Consider the following 22,386-nt stretch of genomic DNA (forward strand, 5'->3'; position numbering starts at 1 on the left):
TTTACACTACTGTACATGTGTCACACTGAATGGTTTAAATATTAGACAAAGGGAAGCTAAGTCAACACATAAAAGGAAATAATTAAAAAAACTCTTGTAATTTAAGGACAAAGTTTCCTCCATCTCTTCTCCTCCCTCATTCCAGGCTCCCGATTCTCATACTCTTCCCTCTCCTTCTTCACACAATCTTTCCAGCATTCTGGTCATGAACCAGTGTACTTATCTCCCTCTTGCACCAGCTGGCCCTGAGGAACTGATGAAAGCAGCCTAAAGCAAGCCTATGGGAGGTGGCAGGCCATGGCCCCTGAAAAAGGAACCCTTTGGAATGGGCTTGATGAAAAGAAGCCAACCAGCAGAAGTGGCAGTTAGTGGGCATGATGGCAGTTTGCCACAATTCTGCAGGAGGGAGAAAATTCTGCACAGGAAAGTAGTGGCAATGGTGTCATGATGTTACCTATTGAATTTTTCCTATTTTATTACAAATTTCTCTTTGGCTAGTTTCAAATGTTTTAGGAATCTAGATTCTCTGCAACTTTATCCATATTTCCCTTTAGGTTGAGAGGTTCTTTTTAGAATCAGCTCAATGGTCCCTCTAAGCTGCGCAGCCGTGCACCTTCTATCATCGTACAGCGCACCAGTTGCTGATTGCCGTTCACACAGGAGATCTCTGCACATCCATCAATCAGGGAGACAATGCTGGAGCTTGATGGCCAATCATGAACACTTCTAAGGAAGTGCTCCTGATTGGCCATTAAGCTTAAGCTCTTTCTCCCAGATTGGCTGAGATCTCCCCCCCTTAAGAATCCCATTGGCTGAATCCCACCACCACTCAGTACGGCTGTGCAGAAGATGCAGCGCGAGAGTTGGTAAACTGCCTGAGCAGGTACCTACCATCAATAAATATATCAGAATATCAGGGAAAGGAGGTTTCTTTGTCACAATACTTGTCTCAATTAGAATTGAAAAAGCTCCAAGAATTAGAGGCCCAAGGATTAGATGAAGATATAACAGAGGATGAGATACGAGGAGTAATACATCGTTATCAAGATAGACAAATCTCCAGGAATGGATGGATTCACAGGACTGTTTTATAAAAAATTTATATCCTATGTAACCCCTCTTGACAAGACTATTTAATAATCTAAAAGATAGAGAACTGCCATACTTCACGAGACAAGCAGGAATTATAATTGTACCTAAATCAGGAAAAGATAATACCTATTGTGCTAGTTATAGACCTATTTCCTTATTGGGAATAGATACAAAAATCATGGCTAGAGTCCTTGCCGACAGATTGTCACCATATATGCCAACATTTATTCATCCGGATCAAGTAGGTTTTATCAATGGAAGACAGGCGGCTGATGGGATTAGGAAGGTTTTAATCTGGTATGGAGGGCTAAAAGGGAAGGAACAGAATGGGTGGCAGTTTTGGTCGATGCTGAAAAAGCATTTGATTGAGTTCAATGGAGATTTATGGATGCAGTGTTGGGATGTATGGGCTTTGGGAAAAGGTTTAGGGATTGGATATTTACATTATATAATAGCCCGTTAGCATGTGTTAAAATAAATTAACTTTATTCTCCTACATTTGAACTACAGAGAGGGACAAGACAGGGATGCCCGCTGTCCCCTCTGATTTTTGCATTAATTATTTGAACCTCTGGCAAAGAGAATTAGACAATCCCAACAGATAAAAGGCCTGAGGGTGGCAGGCGAAGATCAAAAGCTGTCCCTGTTTGCTGATGATATATTGACTATAGTTGAGGCATCGGAGTCGACCTTAACTGCCCTTAAGGATACTATGGGTGAATATGACCAATTGTCAGAATTTAAAGCTAATCTATCTAAGACGGAAGTGATGAACATTTCAGCATCTATGGAGAGGATTAAGGAGCTACAGAGATCAGTGCCTTTGAGATGGGTAAAGGGACCCATTCGTTATTTAGGAATAATTTTGGGAGCAGATTGGACACTTTTGTTTCAGCAGAATTATATACCATTAGTAGCGGATATTCAAAAATATTTAGAAAGATGGAATAAGATGTTTACCCTATTTTCTCGCATATAACGCGCGCGTTATATGTGGTTTTTACAAACCGCGCATACCCTTGCGCGTTATACGCGTGAGCGCGTTGTACAAAAATTTTTTTACATAGTTCCCCCCACACCCCCCCCGACGCCCGATTCATCACCCGGAAGGAGCGCTCGCACTCCCACCCCGAAGGACCGCTCGCACCCCCACCCGAAGAACCGCTCGCACCCCCACAGCCTCCCCCCCTCCCCCATGGAGAAGCTGTCTACCTTGTTTCCGGATGCCAGCCCAGCTGCTTCCTCTGCCGGTGGTCCTGCCCCTTCTCAGAGCCCTGTGCTGCGCTGCTTCCTCTTCAGGAGGTCCCGCCCTTTCTCTGATGTCAGAGAAAGGGTGGGACTGCCGGAAGAAAAAGCAGCGCAGCAGGGCTCAGAGAAGGGGCGGGACCGCCGGCAGAGAAAACAGCTGGGCTCGCTGGCATCCGGAAACAAGGTAGACAGCTTCTCCATGGGGGAGGGGGGGAGGCTGTGGGGGTGCGAGCGGTTCTTCGGGTGGGGGTGCGAGCGGTCCTTCGGGGTGGGAGTGCGAGCGCTCATTCGGGGTGGGGGTGCGAGCAGTCCTTCAGGGTGCGGGTGCGTGCGAGCGGTCCTTCGGGGTGGGGGTGCGAGCGGTCCTGCGGGCGGGTGAATCGGACGTCGGGGGGGGGGGCATCAGGCTTTCAGGGTAGGGACAGGACTTCAAGGAGGAAAGGAGAGTCGGGGCGGGCGAAAACAGAGTCGGGGTCTCCAGAGGAGAGTCGGGACGGGCGAAAGGAGAGTCGGGCAGCATGCGCGGTATACGGGTGTGTGCGGTATATAAAAATTTATGTACATAAATATGTGTTTTTTGCGCGCTATACCTGTGTGCGCGTTTTACACGGGTGCGCGTTATCTATGTGAAAATACGGTATTTCATGGCTAGGATGTATGATGATTCTTCCTAGGTTTCTTTATCTATTTCAAGTACTATTGATAGAAATTCCAAAATTGTATTTTCAAAAATGGAACAGCATGATAATGAGATTTATCTGGGAAGGAAAATGTCCAAGGGTTGGAAGATATGCAATGTTTAAGTCTAAGGCGGAGGGAGGACTGGGTTTACCTTCTTTGGAGAATTATTATAAAGCGGCTCAGTTGAGAGCAATAGTTGAATGGCATTCATATCCACTTAAATTATGGGTAAGAGTATAACAAGAAATGTTAGAAGGGATAGATAGAAACATAGAAAAAGACGGCAAAAAAGGGCTATAGCCCACCAAGTCTGCCCATTCCAAATACCCGCCCTCTGGCTTCACTCCCCTAGGGATTTGAACCATCGGTGGGAGAAAAAGAGTTAACAAATATAAGTAACCCTTTTAGTAGATGTTCTATGAGAATATGGAAAAGTGTGGAAAGAAAACTTTTGGGAAGAGAAAAAAGTATTTATTTTTCTCCAGTTATATGCGTGATATTTCATACCAGGTAGCGAGGGGGGGGGGATTTTTAAGAAATGGAAGGTAAAAGGTCTCAGGTGTTTTAGTCAACTTATAGATGATGGGGAAATTAAAGCCTTTCCAGACCTTCAGGATCAATATCAATTGGAAACGAGAGATTACTTTCCTTATTTGCATTTTGACATATAAGGGGATGGGCAAAGGAGTTTTAAAGAAATCTGAATTTGAAAAGGGGTTAGGGAATCCAGTTGCAAAAAGGTGTATTTCCTGGTTATATAAAATTATACATGATAATAAGGAAATGAAAACCTCATATATGAAAGCATGGAAAAAGATTGGGGAAGGAATGGTCAATTGATGAGTGGGGGGTAATAGTATTACATTTTTTCCATATAGCTAGAGAAGCCAATTTGGTGGAAAATGCTATTAAGCTTTTAGTACGATGGTATATTACTCTGGTTATAATTAGTAAATATACTAAGGAGAAAAATGCTGTTTGCTGGAAAGGATGTGGTGAAAGAGGTACATTCTATCATATGTGGTGGGAATGTCAAAAGGTCCAGAAGTACTGGGAGCAAGTATTTTATTATGTAAGCAAGTTAATTTCAAACTCCATTTAATGAGTGCTGAAAGGGTACTATTAGGAGTAGGAGTAGAGGGTTTATCATCCTCTCAATCTAAACTTATGGATTTGGCATTTATAGCTGCTCGTTTGACATTGGCTCAGCAATGACGTACTTCAAATACACCCACAATTAGAGATATGAGAGATCGCTTAGGAACAGTATGTGAACAATATAGACTATTGGCCCTTTTAACAAACCAATGGGCGAAGTTTAAAGATATATGGGAGAAATATATTGAATTGGAGAAAGAAGTTTTTTGAAGGATTTGAATTTTATATTATTCTAACCTTATATTACTTTAAATTTGTGTTGCATTCACAGAGGTTTCTTGTCATTAGTAACTACTCTCAGAACCTTTTGGACCATTTCTGCCTTTTTTGTTGGTCTTTGTCATAAAAAGGCATCGAGACTTTTTTTTTTTTTTTTTTTTGGGGGGGGGGCTTATTTATCTGGAACTCCAAATTAGATCTCCATCAGTTTTAAACTAAATTGTATTTTCATTGTGTTTCTCCCATGTCAAATCTGGTCCTGTTCCATTAAAGTATAACAATTGTTTCCCTCTCTCCCAACAAAACAAATCAACAATATTCTCCGATTACAGTCTTGATGGAGGAGCAGAGATCCTATTGCTTTACATTACCACTACAGTCAAACCTCGGTTGTGAGTGTTTTGCAAGACGAGCAAAACACTCCCAAACAGAGCACCGTCCCAATACACAAGTGAATTAAGCCGGCCGCCGGCCCAATAACAGAAGCAGTCTCCCCCTACTCCTGATGCTCCCAGCACGCTCCTTTTGGCAATTGGCAGGTGCTCTTCTCGCATACATGCACCCATGTTCCATGCAATTTTTTTCTCTCTCAACTCCCTCCCCTTGTGCCACCAGTCGCACCCCCAGTCACGTGCGCTCACTTTTAACCAATGGACGCGTTCCGGTGAGCTGCGGCTGTGGCTGTATAGGAGTATGCCCCTGAAATCAACTGAGAGGGAAGGTGCCGGTGAGCTGCGGCAGTGGCTGTATAGGAGCACGCCCTAGAAATCAATGGAGAGGGAGGTGTCTGTTCCTCTCTGCCCGGGAAATCTACTGTTCTCCGTGTTGCCTGGCTGTGATAAAGGGCTGAGGAGGAGCGGATGGATGCACCATGTCCGCCAGCCCAGGGCTGTCCTTTCCTGCAAGCCTCGCTGCCGGTGCAGGTGGTGGCAGCAGTAGAAGAGAGGGGTTGGGGCTTCGCTGACTGTGCTGCTGGGAGGGGAGGGGAGATGAGGCATGCCGGTTAGGATCCTGAAGCAGGGAGCAGCTGTACGGGGACTCCAACAGAAGGAAGTGACCCTGCTGAAGGGGCTGTGGCACCCGGACATCATTCAGGCAGGTACCCACCCCTGGGCCACCATAGCAAACCTTGGTTGTGGAACGAATCGTTTGAGTTTACATTATGGCCTATGGGGAACTTTGCTTTGATATATGAGTGCTTTGGATTACGAGCATGCTTCTGGAACGAATTATGCTTGTAAACCAAGGTACCACTGTATGTCTGAACACAGTCCTAAGGAGGGTTTACAGTTCCCCCACCCTCTCTCCAGTGTTTACTTACCCATTCTGTAGGACACATGGATGTGAAGACAAGTTTGTACCATTTACAGATATAAGGGTCCTGTCCACTGCTTTTCAGTTTTTTTTCACAACGGTAAAAATCTACAAAATAAAAAGAAGTATACCTCAGACTGCAAAGTACCAGTAAAAAATCAATTTCCATGTTGTGTTTCTTAAGGCACTGAAAGAACAGTTGGTAACCTGTAACAGGGGTTTCCATAGAGAACAGGATAAATCAGGCATACAAGTGGTGATGTTCTCTGAAGGCAGCAATATGGCCTACCTCTCTCAGCTAAGAATAAACTGTTTATTTAGGTATGTGTATGATTTCCTGCACAGCTGCAGAGCTTAAGAGTTAACTCCTTGAGAAAGCAGGCGAGTATGTGCCCAATTTATCCTGAGAAGAATCATCCTTATTTCAGGAAAGCAACTGTGCTTTTTCCATTGACAAGCAGCATAAATCAGACACACAAGTGGTAAATCTAATAGCTAAATGTTGCCATATTTTAATAATTTTTTTTGTATAAGATAACCTGGAAGAGCAGTGTTGGGAAGAGGTAACTTGATTGAAAAGTCTTTGAAAACTGCCTGTCCTTTTGAGACAATATTTAGGCAGTGGTGAGAAGCAAAAGATGTGAATAGATATTTTTCTATCAGACTCGGCGCCAATGTGCAAAAGTTAACATCACTCCAACATCATGTGCCTTAACTGACTTGTTTAGTTGTAATCTTGCTAGTCTGTAGCAGTAAGATATGCAATTCATCAACCAATTTAATAAAGCTCTTTGTCACCGCAGTCCCTAATAGTGTAGTCTATGCATGAAAAGAGAACAGCTAACAGTGTGGTATGTGTACGACAATTTTGTCCCTATACACATGAAAGGAAAGAAAGTGGCAAATATTATGAATTGATGTGGAAAGATCATGGGGTTTGTTGAAAAACTGCACATCTGGAGTCCCTAAAAAGAGATTACGTACTTACCCTGGTAAGCTCTTTTCCAGTAGATAGGCAAGACATTCTAGACAATAGGGTTATTCCCCCATACACGCATGGCTCTGCAGAAGGAATCCACTCTGGATTTTTCATTTAAAAAAAAAAAAACACCCGGCTTAGAGATTTCAGCCTGTAGCGAACTTATACCCCGGGACTCTAACGCATGCGTGCCAGCTTCCCTTCTCTTCCCTCCGAAACCGGAAGTTATGTCCGGGGGGGGGGGAGAAGGGAGGCCTGCATGCACATGTTGAGAGCCCTGAAGCAAGCGTTCGCTACGGGCTAAGGCGGGAGACAGGTTAGTGAAGCATTTGCTCTTCTTGCTGCCGGGTCCTGCCTACTTTCTGTTTCCGCGAAGGCAGGACCCGGCAGCATTTCCCCCAATAGGTCGATCACGATCTTGAGCTGATCAGCCTTCCTCTTCCCGACAGCAGAATTGACATCGGGGAGAGGAATGCTAGTCGGCCGAAGCAGGGAGAGCTTGGTGCGGCATCAGCTTTCGGGCCTGTTATTGGTGGCGGTTTGGGTCCTGGTCCCCGATGGCAGTGGCAGTGGCTTGAGGAATGGCAGGGAGAAATAAAGAAAAAGGGCAGGCAGGGAGACAGAAGGAAAGAAGAGAAACAGAAAAAAAAGAAAGGAAGGCAGAGAGAAAGAAAGGGCAGGGCGAGAGGAAGGAAAAGTTGGGGGAGGGAATGAGGTCTGGAGGAGAGGAAGCATACAGGCTAAAAGAAGGGAAGAAAGATTGGATGCACAGTCAGAAGAAGAAAGTGCAACCAGAGACTCATGAAATCACCAGACAAGGTAGGAAAAATGATTTTATTTTAAATTTAGTGATCAAAATGTGTCTGAATTTATATCCCCTTTTACTAAACCACAATAGAGGTTTTTAGCGCAGGGAGCCTATGAGCGTCGAGAGCAGCACTGGGCATTCAGCGCAGCTCCCTGCGCTAAAAACTGCTATTGTGGTTTAGTAAAAAGGGAGAGGAGTATTTGTCTGTTTTTGTATGGTTGTTAGTGAGGTGACAGTGCATAGAGTCATCTGCTTTGACCTCTTTGAAAAAACCCCGGAATAGTTATGATAATTAACATTTTCTCTGCGTACAGTGTGCTTTGTGGTTTTTTTTAATTTTATTGTTGGTAGATCATTTTGACTTGGTCATTTTAAAAGTAGCTCGCAAGCCCAAAAAGTGTGGGCACCCCTGCTCTAGAACATTGCTCCTTAGTTTTATCAAGTGGTGCAGTGAGGGGCCAGAACTTTACATCTTATCATCTCATTCTTTCTTTTTTCTCCTCATGCACAGAACGGTTCTTTATTCTAAGCAGCTCTATACGGGTGCCTTATGCTACTTTCACTACCACTTGCAGTCAGGTTCAACATTTTATCATGGTTTTGGTTTTTTATTTAGTTTTTCACCAGTATTTTCATTTATTTATTAAAGCAGCATTTTTTTAACAGCCCGATGCCCCTCCCCTGTCAGTGTGCATTCAATCCACTGCCGACACTTTTTTGGTGCCTCTTTCAACGGATCAAATAACATAGCCCCACTGTCGCGTGTTCACATTTATTCTGCGTACGAGTTTATCTCATCAGTAAAATGGACCTTTTCGGTAAGTCCATTTTACTCTCCCTTTTTTACTTTCCTGAGTGCTGGGGTTTTATTCTTTGGTTTTAATAGAAGCTTATTCAAACAATAATTTAGATCTTTCCCAGGTTTCACTTTTCATCTACCCGGTCGGCTTGTCTTTGAGCTACTATCAGCTTATGCTTTCAAGATACACTCTGTATTATCAGCTGTTCATTTCCCATACGTTTACTTTTGCCCTATTTAGGTCTATATAGTCTAGGCATACTGTTTGTAACCAGCCATCATTTTAAGTATGTATATGCCCTATTTTAGGGGTGGGAGGGGGGGTTTAACTTCTTTTAGCATGTTGTTTCATTAATTCTGAGTTCGGTGTTACAATATGTTGTTCTTGGTTTTTAGTTTACACATTATTTATTCTTTTCTATGACATGTTCGCATCGCAATTTTACTCAAAAGTATAAATAGATATCCATATTTCCATTTAAGTTTCATCACGGTGCTCTGGTTTTGGCTCCAATATTTGTCACTTCCGTCCACCAGGTCTGGCTATCCGTTACTGTCTCATATTTTAAAAGACTCACTCGTTATAATTAGCGGTGATCCACACGTCTCTTCATAATGGACATGTCCGATTTTAGCATTTGGATCTTAGTAATATGTGTTTGGTCTTTTCTGGTTTCCTTTCCATAGTCTGCTTTTCGTCTGGAGTCTTTTGAGTTTAGAATTACATTTTATGAAATATTTTTGTGGTTATATTTGTATGACATGTCTAAATCGGTCAAGTTATCCATTCTTTTTATTATTTTTTGTCCCCTCACACAATGGCAGACCGCCCTGGGTGCCAGCCCTAGGGGGGTACACAGCCGGCTGGATCCAGAACCTTCCAAGCTGCTCTACATGGCACCTGCACCTCAGCATGGCTGCCGTACTTATTCTGAAGCAGAGTCAGCAGCTGCACTGAAGTGCAGGAAAGTCCCGCGATGTCTGCATTTGCCGCCTCTGCCTAAGTGACATCAGAAGGGGTGGACCGGCAGCTGCAGTCATTGCAGAAACTCCCTGCGTCTGCTGTCCCACCCTCTCCAACGTCACTTACATCTTCCAGAGGCAACAGAAGCAGTCATCATGGGACCTTTCTGGATTGGAGGGAGAGAGGAGCATAGAAGGGTGGTGGAGGGAGAAAAAGGGGGTCAGTGTGGTATGGAAGAGTGGTGGAGGGAGAGAAAGAGGGCAGATGCTGATGGAATTGGTGTGCAGGGAAAGGAGAGAGAGACATAAGGGGGAAGAATACTGGATGGAATTGTGTTGGAGGGAAAGGGGGCAGATGCTGATGCAAGTGGGGGGAAAGGGAGAGGAGAGAGTGAAATGCCAGACCATTGGAGGAGGGAAGGGATGCCAGAATAATAGGGGTGAAGGGAGAGATGGAAGGGGAATACAAGGAGAGAAGATGCCATATAGAAGGGGCAGAGAGAGGGTAGACAGTGGAAGAAAGGAAGAGAGTGACAAGACTATGAGGAAAGCAGAAACCAGAGAAGACAATGTAGAAAAAAAATTCTATTTATTTATTTTTTTGCTTTAGGAGAGATGCATCGCTGTTTCTGTGGTGTTGCATTGTATGCAGAGTCCAGCTTCTTGGTGGTTCAATCTAACCTATGTCTACATTTTTCTATTTTATTCCCCCTCTTACAAAACTGTAGAGCATTTTTTTTAGCACCGGCCATGGTGGTAATTGCTTATAATTCTATGAGAGTCTGAACTGTTACCACCAAACCACATTACAGTTTTGTAAAAGGGAGAGGGGTTAGTTTGTGATTACATATGCCATACTAGGCGAAGGTGTTTTCTGTGTGTTCGAAAGACATGGTTTTTAGTTAGGATTGACTGTGTAGGATTGATCTGTACTAGTCTGGCTTGTTTAGTTTTACAATGGGTGTATTGATGTACTGCTCACTGCAATATGTAAGATGCTGCCTTTTCCTAGGTACACTCTTGTGTGATGTGTGGATTGTTACTAAAAATCATGTTTTTCATACAGATGGGGGGTGTCAAAAAATGATGGGCCTCGGGTGTCAAATATGCTAGGTACGCCACTGCCTTCATAGTTTATATCTAATCCACAAGCCTGCTTTTAGGACCTACAGGGTATGTATCCCTCTGATTCATGACAATTTCACTTCTCATGTTATCTTATCCATTCTTTTTATTATACAACTGCCCAGATAAGCATCATTCTTTGACGTGATTGGACCTTGAAAACTAACGGCATCAGTGTTCTCCCCAGAAATTTTTTCTAGCCATGAAAAACATTTGCTGCATTTAGTGTGCCACAAAAAACATTTGCTCCGTTTAGTGTGCCGGAGTTAAAAAAGTTTGAGAGACGCTGCTCTATACCATTTGAAAGAAGGGAAAATATCTAATTATTCACTTCTAGAATTGGATACTTCTTAAATTTAATAAAAATATTATGGAACAAGTGTCAAACCTTAAGAAAGGCTGCCATATTGAGCATTGGAAAATAACTAATAATAATTAACTAATACAAATAGTACACATTTAGGGCTCCTTTTACTAAGCTTCGATAGCGGTTTTACCGCACGCTTAGCTCACGCTGAATTGCCGCACATGCTAGACGCTAACGCCAGCATTGAGCTGACGTTAGTTCTAGCCATGTAGCGCGGCAATTCTGCACGCGCTAAAAACGCTATTGCAGCTTAGTAAAAGGAGCCCTTAATTTTCCCCACCACCAAATTTCCCCGTCCCGCTCCACCCGGCTACTTTTTCATGCCACCCGGCTGGAAAAAATTTCTGGGGAGAACACTGTAGCGCCCTCTACAGTCAGTACCCAAGCACTGATAGGCACCCACCTATGTGAAGTAGAGGCACCTGTAATAACAGGCTAAACAAAGTGTTCTGCTGAAAGTAAGGAAACAGTACCATTAACCGCCAACACAGGCTCCAAAGGAGCTCAGCACAACTCCCCAAGAAAAGGAGCATATACATAAATTCTTCCAAGCCTACAAGGGCTACAGAAAGGACAGGGTGGGGAGTCTAGAATGTCTCACCTATCTACTGGAAAAGAGCTACCAGGGTAAGTACATAATCTCTTTTTCCAGCCCAAAAGGAAGGGTCGAGAACTGGCAATGCTGCTGCAGAACATGAAACCGTAGAAACTTGTGGTGGGCAGAAATATGGTTATGTGTAAGCACGTCTCCATAAGATCCAGGGAGGCCAGAAATTCAACCGGAGCCACTGCTGCAATGACCGAATGTACAGTCTCCATTCGGAAGCGAGGAATGTTTAGAGATGCATTCATGTGCTGAAAATCCAGACGAGACCTGCAATCTTTGAGCCATTCTTTGGCACAATAAAGTATACAGAATATTTGCCTGAGCCAGAGAAGTCGCATGACCCTGGCTCTATAGCTTCAATATCCAGCAAGCACTGAACAGTAGCCTGGACTCTGAGCGCCTTGTCTGGTCATCCAGACAGAGAATCCACAAACCAATCTGACAGAGGTTAGGCATATTCCAGCTTGTATGTTTATTAAGAATTTGATATACCGTATTTTCACGCATATAACGCGCGCGTTATACGCGTTTTTACCTACCGCGCATACCCCTCGCGCGTTATATGCGTGAGCGCGGTATACGAAAGTTTTCAAACATAGTTCCCACCCCGCCCGACGCCCGATTCACCCCCCCAGCAGGACCACTCGCACCCCCACCCCGAACGACCACTCGCACGCGCTCCCACCCGCACCCGCATCCACGATCGGAGCAAGAGGGAGCCCAAGCCCTCTTGCCCGGCCGACTCCCCGACGTCCGATACATCCCCCCCCCCGGCAGGACCACTCGCACCCCCACCCCGAAGGACCGCCGACTTCCCGACAATATCGGGCCAGAAGGGAGCCCAAACCCTCCTGGCCACGGCGACCCCCTAACCCCACCCCGCACTACATTACGGGCAGGAGGGATCCCAGGCCCTCCTGCCCTCGACGCAAACCCCCCTCCCCCCCAACGACCGTCCCCCCCCCCAAGAACCTCCGACCGCCCCCCCAGCCGACCCGCGACCCCCCTGGCCGACCCCCACGACCCCCCCACCCCCCTTCCCCGTACCTTTGGAAGTTGGCCGGACAGACGGGAGCCAAACCCGCCTGTCCGGCAGGCAGCCAACGAAGGAATGAGGCCGGATTGGCCCATCCGTCCTAAAGCTCCGCCTACTGGTGGGGCCTAAGGCGCGTGGGCCAATCAGAATAGGCCCTGGAGCCTTAGGTCCCACCTGGGGGCGCGGCCTGAGGCACATGGGCCCAACCCGACCATGTGCCTCAGGCCGCGCCCCCAGGTGGGACCTAAGGCTCCAGGGCCTATTCTGATTGGCCCACGCGCCTTAGGCCCCACCAGTAGGCGGAGCTTTAGGACGGATGGGCCAATCCGGCCTCATTCCTTCGTTGGCTGCCTGCCGGACAGGCGGGTTTGGCTCCCGTCTGTCCGGCCAACTACCAAAGGTACGGGGAAGGGGGGTGGGGGGGTCGTGGGGGTCGCCAGGGGGGTCGCGGGTCGGCTGGGGGAGCGGTCGGAGGTTCTTGGGGGGGGCGGTCGTTGGGGGGGAGGGGGGTTTGCGTCGAGGGCAGGAGGGCCTGGGATCCCTCCTGCCCGTAATGTAGTGCGGGGTGGGGTTAGGGGGTCGCCGTGGCCAGGAGGGTTTGGGCTCCCTTCTGGCCCAACTACCAAAGGTACGGGGAAGGGGGGTGGGGGGGTCGTGGGGGTCGCCAGGGGGGGTCGCGGGTCGGCTGGGGGGGCGGTCGGAGGTTCTTGGGGGGGGGGGGGCGGTCGTTGGGGGGAGGGGGGTTTGCGTCGAGGGCAGGAGGGCCTGGGATCCCTCCTGCCCGTAATGTAGTGCGGGGTGGGGTTAGGGGGTCGCCGTGGCCAGGAGGATTTGGGCTCCCTCCTGGCCCGATATTGTTGGGGAGTCGGCGGTCCTTCGGGGGGAGGGATGTATCGGACGTCGGGGGGGGGCATCAGGCTTTCAGGATGGGGACAGACCTTCAAGGGGGGACAGTGCACGGAAGTCAGGGGGGGGTGAACGGAGAGTCGGGACAGCGCACGGAAAGTCGGGGCAGTGCACGGAAGTCAGGGGGGGGTGAACGGAGAGTCGGGACAGCGCACGGAGAGGCGGGGCAGTGCACGGAAGTCAGGGGGTGAACGGAGAGTCGGGCAGCATGCGCGGTATAATCGTGAGCGCGTTATACCAAAGTTTTTGTGCTTATCATCGTGATTTCTGCGCGCTATACACGTGTGCGCGTTATTTGCGTGAAAATACGGTACTGTTCCCGCATTTTACTGACCTAAGCGGTTCACAGTGTAAACTGAATACAAAAAGGAACTCTATAGAACATTTTCAAATAGGAAACTTCCTTGAACATATTCAGATAGGAAAGAAAGAGATAGAGATAGGTACAAGATATACATCCTAACAAGTACTCATTACGGGTGAAAACAAAAATTACTTTAAAAATAAAGTAAATTTAAGAAAATTAAGAGATTTAAAAATAGAGAAATGAAAGTAAAAGTGAAATAAGGTTCAATTGGATTCAATCCAGTGTAAGGCAACAGCAGGACACAATAGCCAAATCAATCCATCATTGGCCAAAGAAGATCTCAAGATCCTCATCGCAGGAGGGAGCCAACAGCCGAAGATTGTAAGTAGAAAAGCAGTCAAAGGCAGTGGACAACCGGAGCAAACATCAGCTCCATCAAAGGCGAGGCAGAAGAGGGAGGAGGGTCCCAACAGCTGAAAGTATCATGCCGAGGAGAGCTGGAGGACCAAACAGGTCTCCCCGATGTCCGGCCACACAGGCCCCAGCAAACCGTCCACTGGCTTCCGACGACGAGGGTAGGCGCACCCCAGATGGCATGACCCAGACTCTTCTGCCAGCAGAACTTCACCCGATCAAAACAGGAGCAGCGGATCTCCAAAGTAAAAGTCCGACAAGAAGGAAGAATATCCCAGAGGCAGGCAGCAGGCCAGTGATCCGCTGTAACCCCTGTCCCCAGCACATCAGCCACAATCGAATGCTGATCGTCCTCCCTGATCACTGCAGCAACATAGGAAGGCTGCACCCCCGCAGGACGTCCTCACAGGCCAACCCCTCCAATCCAAAGTGTCGCTTTCGTCTCAGCAGGCAATCTCCATCTTCTTATCACCTTGGCAAATTCCCCACTCTACTTCAAAGGTGAGAAGAATGTTTACTGCCATCGAGGCCGTTAAGGCCTTAGCCCGATATGAAGAGAATTAGATGAATAAAATAAATGAACTGAAGAGCCAAAAATTCAAATCAGATCAAAAACGAAGGACAAATTAAAAGATGATGAAAAATAAAGTAAAGATGTAGGGGGAACTTAGAAAAAATCAAATCAAATAGAAACAAGGAAGGGAGATGGCACAGCAGGTGACTTAACTGGCCACCATCTTGGATGTGATCGAATAATGTCAGGACGGGCAGCGGAAGGTTTGGAACACCTGTAGCTCACAAACCAACCCTGGGAGCTCTGGGAAAATCTCTGTGACATGCAATGTGCATACTGTCTGGAGCCATGAAAATTAGAACGCCCAGAACCCCTGGAGGGTCTAGGTCAGTGATGGCTAACCTTTTTGAGCCCGAGTGCCCAAACTGCCGCACAAAACCAAAGAATTTCCTCAAAGTGCCAGCACGTCAATTAAACCTTAATAACAAGATTTTAGTATCTAAAAACTCTTTATAAAGTTGCCTGAACTATGTAACATCATTTTTAAAGGTTGGAATCTTTGTATTGTCAGAGAATCAATTTGATTCACAATCCTTTGGTTTTCATTTCAATTTATTGGCAATTTATAATGTTTTAATGATTTCATTCAATTTAATGAATTTAGGAAGAATTTGATTCAGTTACACAATATATTTTAAATGTATTATTCACATAACATGTCAAATGTATCCTGAGTAAAAAAAAAGATAAACTTCTTAAAACTGTTAACTGTGTCAAGACTCGGTGTGTATTCCCAAAGAGTCTATACATGTTTTTTTGTAAAATTTACAATCAAATTAGAAAATAGTTAAATCATTACATTTCTAATAATATGATGTAAAGAAAACAAAAGAGCTTTCAATTAAACCAACCGTTTTTATTGGAAATTCCAGATTGGAATACAACAGGGCCATGTAAAGTCCCTTTTTTAAATAACATCTTTAAATAATATTTAAATAACTTAGAAAGTGTCTTAACTGCAAACTGAAAACACTGCTTCATGTAAACATATGCATTGGGCATGCTCTGAAAAAAATTAATGTGATTTTTGTTGTTGCATGCATGCTGATAACTTGTCAATCCTTGGCTCATAGTGCATTAATTTCAGAGCAACACATGCAGCACTCATGTCATCCGTTAATCTGTTTCTAGCATCAGATTTTATATGATTCAAAGCCAAAAACAGCTGCTCACAAGCATAGGATGACCCAAACAAAGTAAGAAGAGCAATCCCAAGTGCTTTCATGGACTTAAAATTGTCTGGCAGAGAATTCCACACTTTTAGGATTTCATTTTCAGAACTGCTGGCAGTGATTTCATTTGTCACCCTTTCACACTCAATACGTTCAAGACTTCAAGTCTACAAAAAGATAAAATTTGTATAATAAAAAAAATCTAATGAAGTGCTGTATACAAATCCATCCCCATAAAAAAATATGTGATTGGGGAATTTTACTAATTGTAGACATCCATTTTGGTCAAAAAATATACTGTCTCACAGCCCCACGGCGGTTCAGGCAGCCGCGAGGAACACATTGCCAGGCAGGGCCGGACTGGGACAAAAAAATAGGCCTGGGCATTTTAGGTTGAGCAGCCCAATCACATGACCTCACGCAGGCCCCGCCCATTGAAGTCCAGGGGCAGGGCTAAAATGCAGAAGCACACTTGAGAGGCACGGCCAGCCACTAATAAGAAGTGACTGCGATTCCCCAAATAAAATGACCTGCAAACTGGATTAATCGCATTAATGACTATACAACATTGGATTCATCACAATAACAACTAATTAAGAGGTGACCTGAGTGTATGGGAAAAGGACTTTTATTTTTCATTATTGGAGCCTTTGTTATTTTATTATGATGTTTACAAAAGCACTGTGAAGGGCCACATATACACTTTACTGTTTTTTGCTATATTGAGTTTTCCATAAGGTACAGTGAAGAGGATTAGTGTGTTGGTTGTTCACAGAGAGCCCAGCCCTCCTCTCAGCTTATTGAACTTCTCTATGCAATCATCATAAGCAGCTTTTTTATTTCCTCGAATTTAGCATGTCTCCCATGGAAGATACAGAGGTTTTTATAGAGGAGCACATTATTAGACACATTAACATCCCCCTATATCCTCACCTCTCTAGCATGGGAGCACTAGGAACTGTTCCTGATTACAGATGTCACATGTGGAGTCACACTACAGCCTCACTGAGTTCCTGTGACAGACTCAGTGTGAAGCTTCTCTTCCTCCCCACACTTCCCCCTCACACACTGCCTGGCTCATAGGATACTAAGGGGAAGACAGGCAGGCTAAACATCCACTCACAGGACTGCAGCCAGCACAGGAGGATGGGCCGCGGCCCACCGGGACAATGCCCGGTCCTCCCAATGGCCAGTCCGGCCCTGTTGCCAGGTGAGCTGCAAAGCAGACACCGGCACACTCGCCTCCCGCCGCGCCGCATATCTTAATTGCGGACCTTCCCGCGTGCCAGCTGCAAGGCCTTCACGTGCCACAGCTGGCATGCGTGCCATAGGTTCGCCATCGCTGGTCTAGGTCTACTATCAGGCAGGGTCTAGGGGCGATGGTCCATTACCGAATCCAGGAGGACCTCCAGGTCTTTGCCAAATAATAACTGCACCTTAAGACAGCCGTGCTGAAGTCACCTTGTAAGTGGAAACATCAGCTCACTGCCTGACTCAGAGCATTCGGCAGGCCGAAATGGAGTAAGCTAACACTTTTGCCAGTGCTGTCAAAAGGTCATATAAGGCATCCATAATATAATGCGACCCAGCCATCTGCAGTTGAGGAGGCTCCACCGCATCAGTCTCTAGCATGCGCAGACGAGAGAGACAGGCATGTGTGACAAAAGACGTTACCACCAGTGACCGGACACGGCCCAGCTGGACGCAAGTGACCTGGCCAGATGCACACAAACCTCAGCCAAGCGTAAATGAGCTTGATTTGGAAGCCTGGTTTGCAATAACAAAGAGTTTAAGCAAGCAATGGTGCAAATCTTTCATACTGTTTATTCGCTCTTCAAGAAGAAACAATAGGTTCAGCTCATTGCTAAACAAACACAAGCAAAAACTCAAAATGGCTTCCAAGTTTGTATCATTGTAGCACTTACTTTCAAAACTCAAAATCTTCAGTTAGGAAAGAATGCACAAAACATCACAGACAATGAAAGCTCTGTCTTAAGGCAAACTCCTTGGTGGTTGAAGTTTGAACACAAACACCACCAAGGCATGGAATTACATTACATTACATTACTGACTTCTATTCCGCCTGTACCTTGCAGTTCTAAGCGGATTACATCAGAAGATAGCTGGACATTTCCAGGAACAAAAGTTACAATTAAGAGAACTGGACATTTCCAGGAAAAAGTTACAATTAAGGAGCTGGATACATTGTACAATTAAGGAGCTGGTTCATAATAAAGTTTTGAGAAGAGGGTACCAGATAGGTGGAGAGAATAGGAAAAGTATCGGATGATGCTGGAAGAATACGAGGATGTTAAAGAGTAGAAACTGTCACATTGTTGAGTCTTTGGAGGATAATACAGGTAGAGGGTGGGAGGGGGGAGATTGCAAGAGGGGAGGAGAGGGGGGTTAAGCTAGCTGGATACATTTTTTGAAAAGCAGGGTTTTGATTTCTTTACGGAACGTTTTGTAATCAGTTGTTGCTATGAGCAGGTTGGAGATGTAGGGGTCCAATTTTGCTGCCTGTGTTGCTAGTAGGTGGTCGTACATCTTTTTGCACTGAGTTCCCTTGAAAGGGGGGAAGGTGAATGGAGATTGGGTTCTTCTTTGCCTGGATGAGAGGTTCCGATTTAGGCGGTTATTTAGGTGGGTGGGTGCAGTTCCGTTTACTGCTTTGTATAGTAGGCAGTATAGTTTGAATTGAATGCGGGCTTGTATAGGTAGCCAGTGTGAATCTAGGAAGGCATTGGTGATGTGATCAAATTTTCCAAGTGAGTAGATCAGTCTGAGGGCTGTGTTCTGTACAGTCTGTAGTTGTTGTATTAAATATGTGGGGCATGGTAGGTAGAGGATATTGCAGTAGTCCACTAGACTCAGGACTAGGGCTTGGACTATGAGTCTGTATTTATCTTTGTCGAAAAACTTTCTTATTTTTCGTAGGTTGCGCATGGTAAAGAATGCTTTTTGTGTTGTTTTATTGATTTGGACCTGCAAGGTGCAGCATCTGTCTAGTGTAACTCCGAGGAGTTTAAGAATGGGTTGTATGTGGTATTTGGTGGCTTTTATTTCTAACTCGGTTATAGATGGGGTTTTGTCCTTTTCAAGCAATAGTAATTTTGTTTTGTCCGGGTTGAGCTTCAGTTTGTGGTCTAGCATCCAATTTTCCACTGCTTCTAGTGTTCTTTTCATGTTGTCTATTGGAGTGGAATCTTGTGAGTCGAAGGGGAGGAGTATGGTTATGTCATCTGCGTAGCTGAATGAAGTTACTTCTAGGTTATCTAGAATAGTACCAAGGGAGAAGATGAATAGGTTGAAGAGTATGGGCGACAGAGGTGACCCTTGAGGTACTCCATAGGGGTTAGACCAGGAATCCGATATAAGATCTTTTGTTTTTACTCTGTATGTTCTTGTTTTGAGGAATCCTTGGAACCAATTGTATACCCCTCCTGAGATCCCTATGGCTTCTAGGATCTGAAGAAGTATGGTGTGATATACCAGGTCAAATGCGGCAGAGAGGTCGAGTTGGATAATCAGCATCCTTCTTCCTTTGCTAAGATGCTGTCGGGCTATATCTACTAGAGAAACTAGTAGTGTCTCTGTACTGTGGTTGGATCTGAACCCTGATTGTGTGGGGTGAAGTATGTTGTGGTCTTCTAGGTAATTTGTGAGGTATTGTGCTACCAAACCTTCTATTAGTTTAGCATTTAATGGAATTGAGGCGATGGGTCTGTAGTTGGGTCTGTAGTTGTGATCTTTCAGTATTGGGGTGATTATGATTTATCCTTGGTCTTGTGGGTATTGGCCTTCCGTGAGAGTAGTTTGAATCCATTGCATGAGGTTGGTTCTGAATTTGGGGGAGGCATTTGTAAGCAGGTACGAGGGGCAGTTGTTCAGGTCGCATGACGCTTGGCTATATTTTTTGTAGAGTCGGTTCATGTCCGACCATTGTACCACTGGGAAGTTGGTCCAGTATCTGTCAGCTGCAGTGGCATCTCCTGTTGTAGGGTTTATTATTATCTCGTCGAGGTGGGTTGGTGAGTTATTGAAGGAGGTTCTGATTATGGTAATCTTGTTTTTGAAGTAGTCTGCTAGTTGGGTAGCTGTTGGAGAGGAAGTTCCTTGTGTGGCTAGAAATGGCTTGGTGTCGGTGAGGTTCTTTACTAGTTGGAAGAGTTTTTTTGTGTCTAGGGTTTCTGTGCCGATTAGTTTGGAGTAATAAGCTTTTCGTTTTTCTTTAAGTTTGATCTTGTATTGTTTTATTGATGTTCTCCATTCTATTTTGGTGTGTTCTTGGTTCTTTTTTCTCCAGACTCTTTCGAGGTGTCTGCAATGTCTTTTTAGTTGAAGGAATTCTGTGTCAAACCATTTGTCAGAAGGTCTGCAGAATTTGTGTTTTATCTTTACTGGGGCTAGCTCGTTGAGGATTGTTTCGCTCAGGGTGCGCCACTGGCGTATGAATTCATTAGGGTCTAAGTAGGTAATTGTGTGGTCCGCTTTGGCCCAGAATGTGGTGGGTTCAATTTTTTGTCTGGTTTTGAAGGAGATTGTGTGGGGTTTGTGTTTGTTTGTGTTTTGTGCCCAGTTGATTATGAAAGTAAATTTGTAGTGGTCTGACCAGAGGGAGGGGTGCCAGGCCCTATTAGTAATATGAATGTCTGGTGAGTGGGGATGTTGGGACATATATGCAGCAATATCGAGTTGGTGGCCTTTTTCGTGTGTGGGTTGGGGGTAAAGAATTTGGTAAGATAGTGCATTGAGGTATGAAAGTATGCCGTCAATTTGTTTGGAGGTGTGGTCTTCTAGGTGGAGGTTTATGTCGCCAAGGAGCAGGTTGTGTGTGGAGGTTAGAGAGTTCTGGAAGATGAAATCTTCGAGTTCATGTTTTGTGGCGGTCCATTTTCCTGGAGTTATGTAGCAGAGGATGCAGGTAATGGTGCCTTTGAGTGAGTCGCTGGAGAGTTGGCAGGCAAGCAGGTCTAAGTGGGGGGTGGAGTGTTTGTCTAGGACTTTTATATTTAGGTTGTTTTTTACTAGGATGGCCAGACCTCCTCCTCGCTTTTTTTTCTCAGCAGACTACTTCAAGTTTGTATCCCTTTGGACAGAATTCTGTTATGCTAGGGTCCGAGTCGGAGGTGAGCCATATTTCAGCGAGGAATAGGCAGCCTAGCTGTTCTTTCACTATCCAATCTTTTATAAGGTCTGCCTTTGGGCTGATTGATCTTATATTCATGTAAGCACATGGGATTGAGGTGAGATTTTTTGGGGAGTTAGGTATAAACTTTGGATGGAGGAGGTTTCTAGGTGTAGGAGAGGGTTTGTGAGCTTTCATCCTGGCATTGGGAGATGGTTTTCTTCCCCATATGGGAGGGATGCTATTGTGAGTGGCCATTGTGCATTCTATCAGATTTCTTGTAGGGTGGGGTTTCTTGGGTGGGTGGGTCTGTTTGTATGTCTTCCAGTTTGTTGAGAGCAGGGAGAGTGATAAGAGGACAAATAAGATTTTGGTTGTGAGGGATGCCATCATATTATTGAGTGAGGGGGAGTTCGGTCTGAGAGCTGGGATGGGGCTGAGGGCTAGTGAGATGGAAGGGTTGGGGTCTGGTAAGGTTTCTTGCGGAGGGAGAAGTGAGTCGGGGGGGGAGGGAGAGAGAAGGAGAGGAAGGCGATTTTTATTTTTATTTTTTTTTATTTGAATTTCCGTCCTGCTGGGTTGGTAGTAAGGCAATGCTCTGAAGGTGTTGTGCGGGCTGGGGAGTTGGCTGTTCTTGGTCCCATGCACCTTATGACGAAGACCACATACCATTTTAGTAGCCTTCCTCTGGACCAACTCCATCCTTTTTATATTGTTTTGAGGGTGCAATCTCCAGAATTGTACACACTATTCTAAATGAGGTCTCACCAGTGTCTTATACAGGGGCATCAATAGCTCCTTTTTCCTACTGGCCATACCCCTCCCTATGCAACCGAGCATCCTTCTAGCTTTCGCTGTCACCTTTTCAACCTGTTTGGCCAAGTAAGATCATCACTGTACTGTGCTTCAAATGTGAATAAGGCTCTCGAGATCAAGCACTCCAAATGCACACCAAAATCAGTGATTGTGTCAGTCCAGCCCCAAGACTTTTTTTTTTTTTTTTTAACTTCTTGGGACCTCCAAGAGTCAAAGACACCCAAGCTCAACTAAACTTGAGGGAACAAGTCTGGAGCAAGCACCATTCAGATAGGTCTATCCATCTGCATTGAGTCCTGAAAGTGAGATTGCTGCACAGTATACTTTTGGTAGAGCTATCGCGTTTTCCATCACCACCTGCTGGCAGATGGAAAAAACCCTCAAATTTCAGAACCGATCAGTGGGACATAATGGAAATGCTCAATATTAGTGGTGGTTGCATGTATTCTTGCTATGATCAAGTTTCCTATAGGATAAAGCATAAAAGCAGATTATTGTCACAGCAAATACCTCTCACCTAAATAATTCTGTCGGCAGTTCCGTGTCTGGTTCTGGTTAGGAAAACGGGCATCAAAAGGGGCTGTCCTGTAGTTCTTTATCTTGGTCTTCATATCTTCATCCATTTTTTCTTAAAAACAGAATGTTAACTTATTTATTTTCAGCATGAAGATTA

The 22,386-nt window shown here is 45.2% G+C and overlaps 1 protein-coding gene across 2 annotated transcripts in view; it reads right to left on the reverse strand.

The window, feature by feature from the left end:
- The window catches only part of LOC117369343 (cytochrome c oxidase subunit 6B1), a 135,548-nt gene that overhangs the window by 681 nt on the left and 112,481 nt on the right, over positions 1 to 22,386 (reverse strand). For both annotated transcript variants that reach the window (XM_033963806.1, XM_033963805.1), the window contains 2 exons: positions 22,231 to 22,341; positions 5,720 to 5,820 (listed from right to left, as the gene is read on the reverse strand). In XM_033963806.1, coding sequence (XP_033819697.1) covers positions 5,720 to 5,820; positions 22,231 to 22,336 — 207 coding nt within the window. In that variant the 5' untranslated portion in view covers positions 22,337 to 22,341. The remainder of the gene's footprint in view (positions 1 to 5,719; positions 5,821 to 22,230; positions 22,342 to 22,386) is intronic.

The sequence above is a fragment of the Geotrypetes seraphini genome, chromosome 11 (genome assembly GCF_902459505.1).
Source record: "Geotrypetes seraphini chromosome 11, aGeoSer1.1, whole genome shotgun sequence".
Classification (NCBI taxonomy): domain Eukaryota; kingdom Metazoa; phylum Chordata; class Amphibia; order Gymnophiona; family Dermophiidae; genus Geotrypetes; species Geotrypetes seraphini.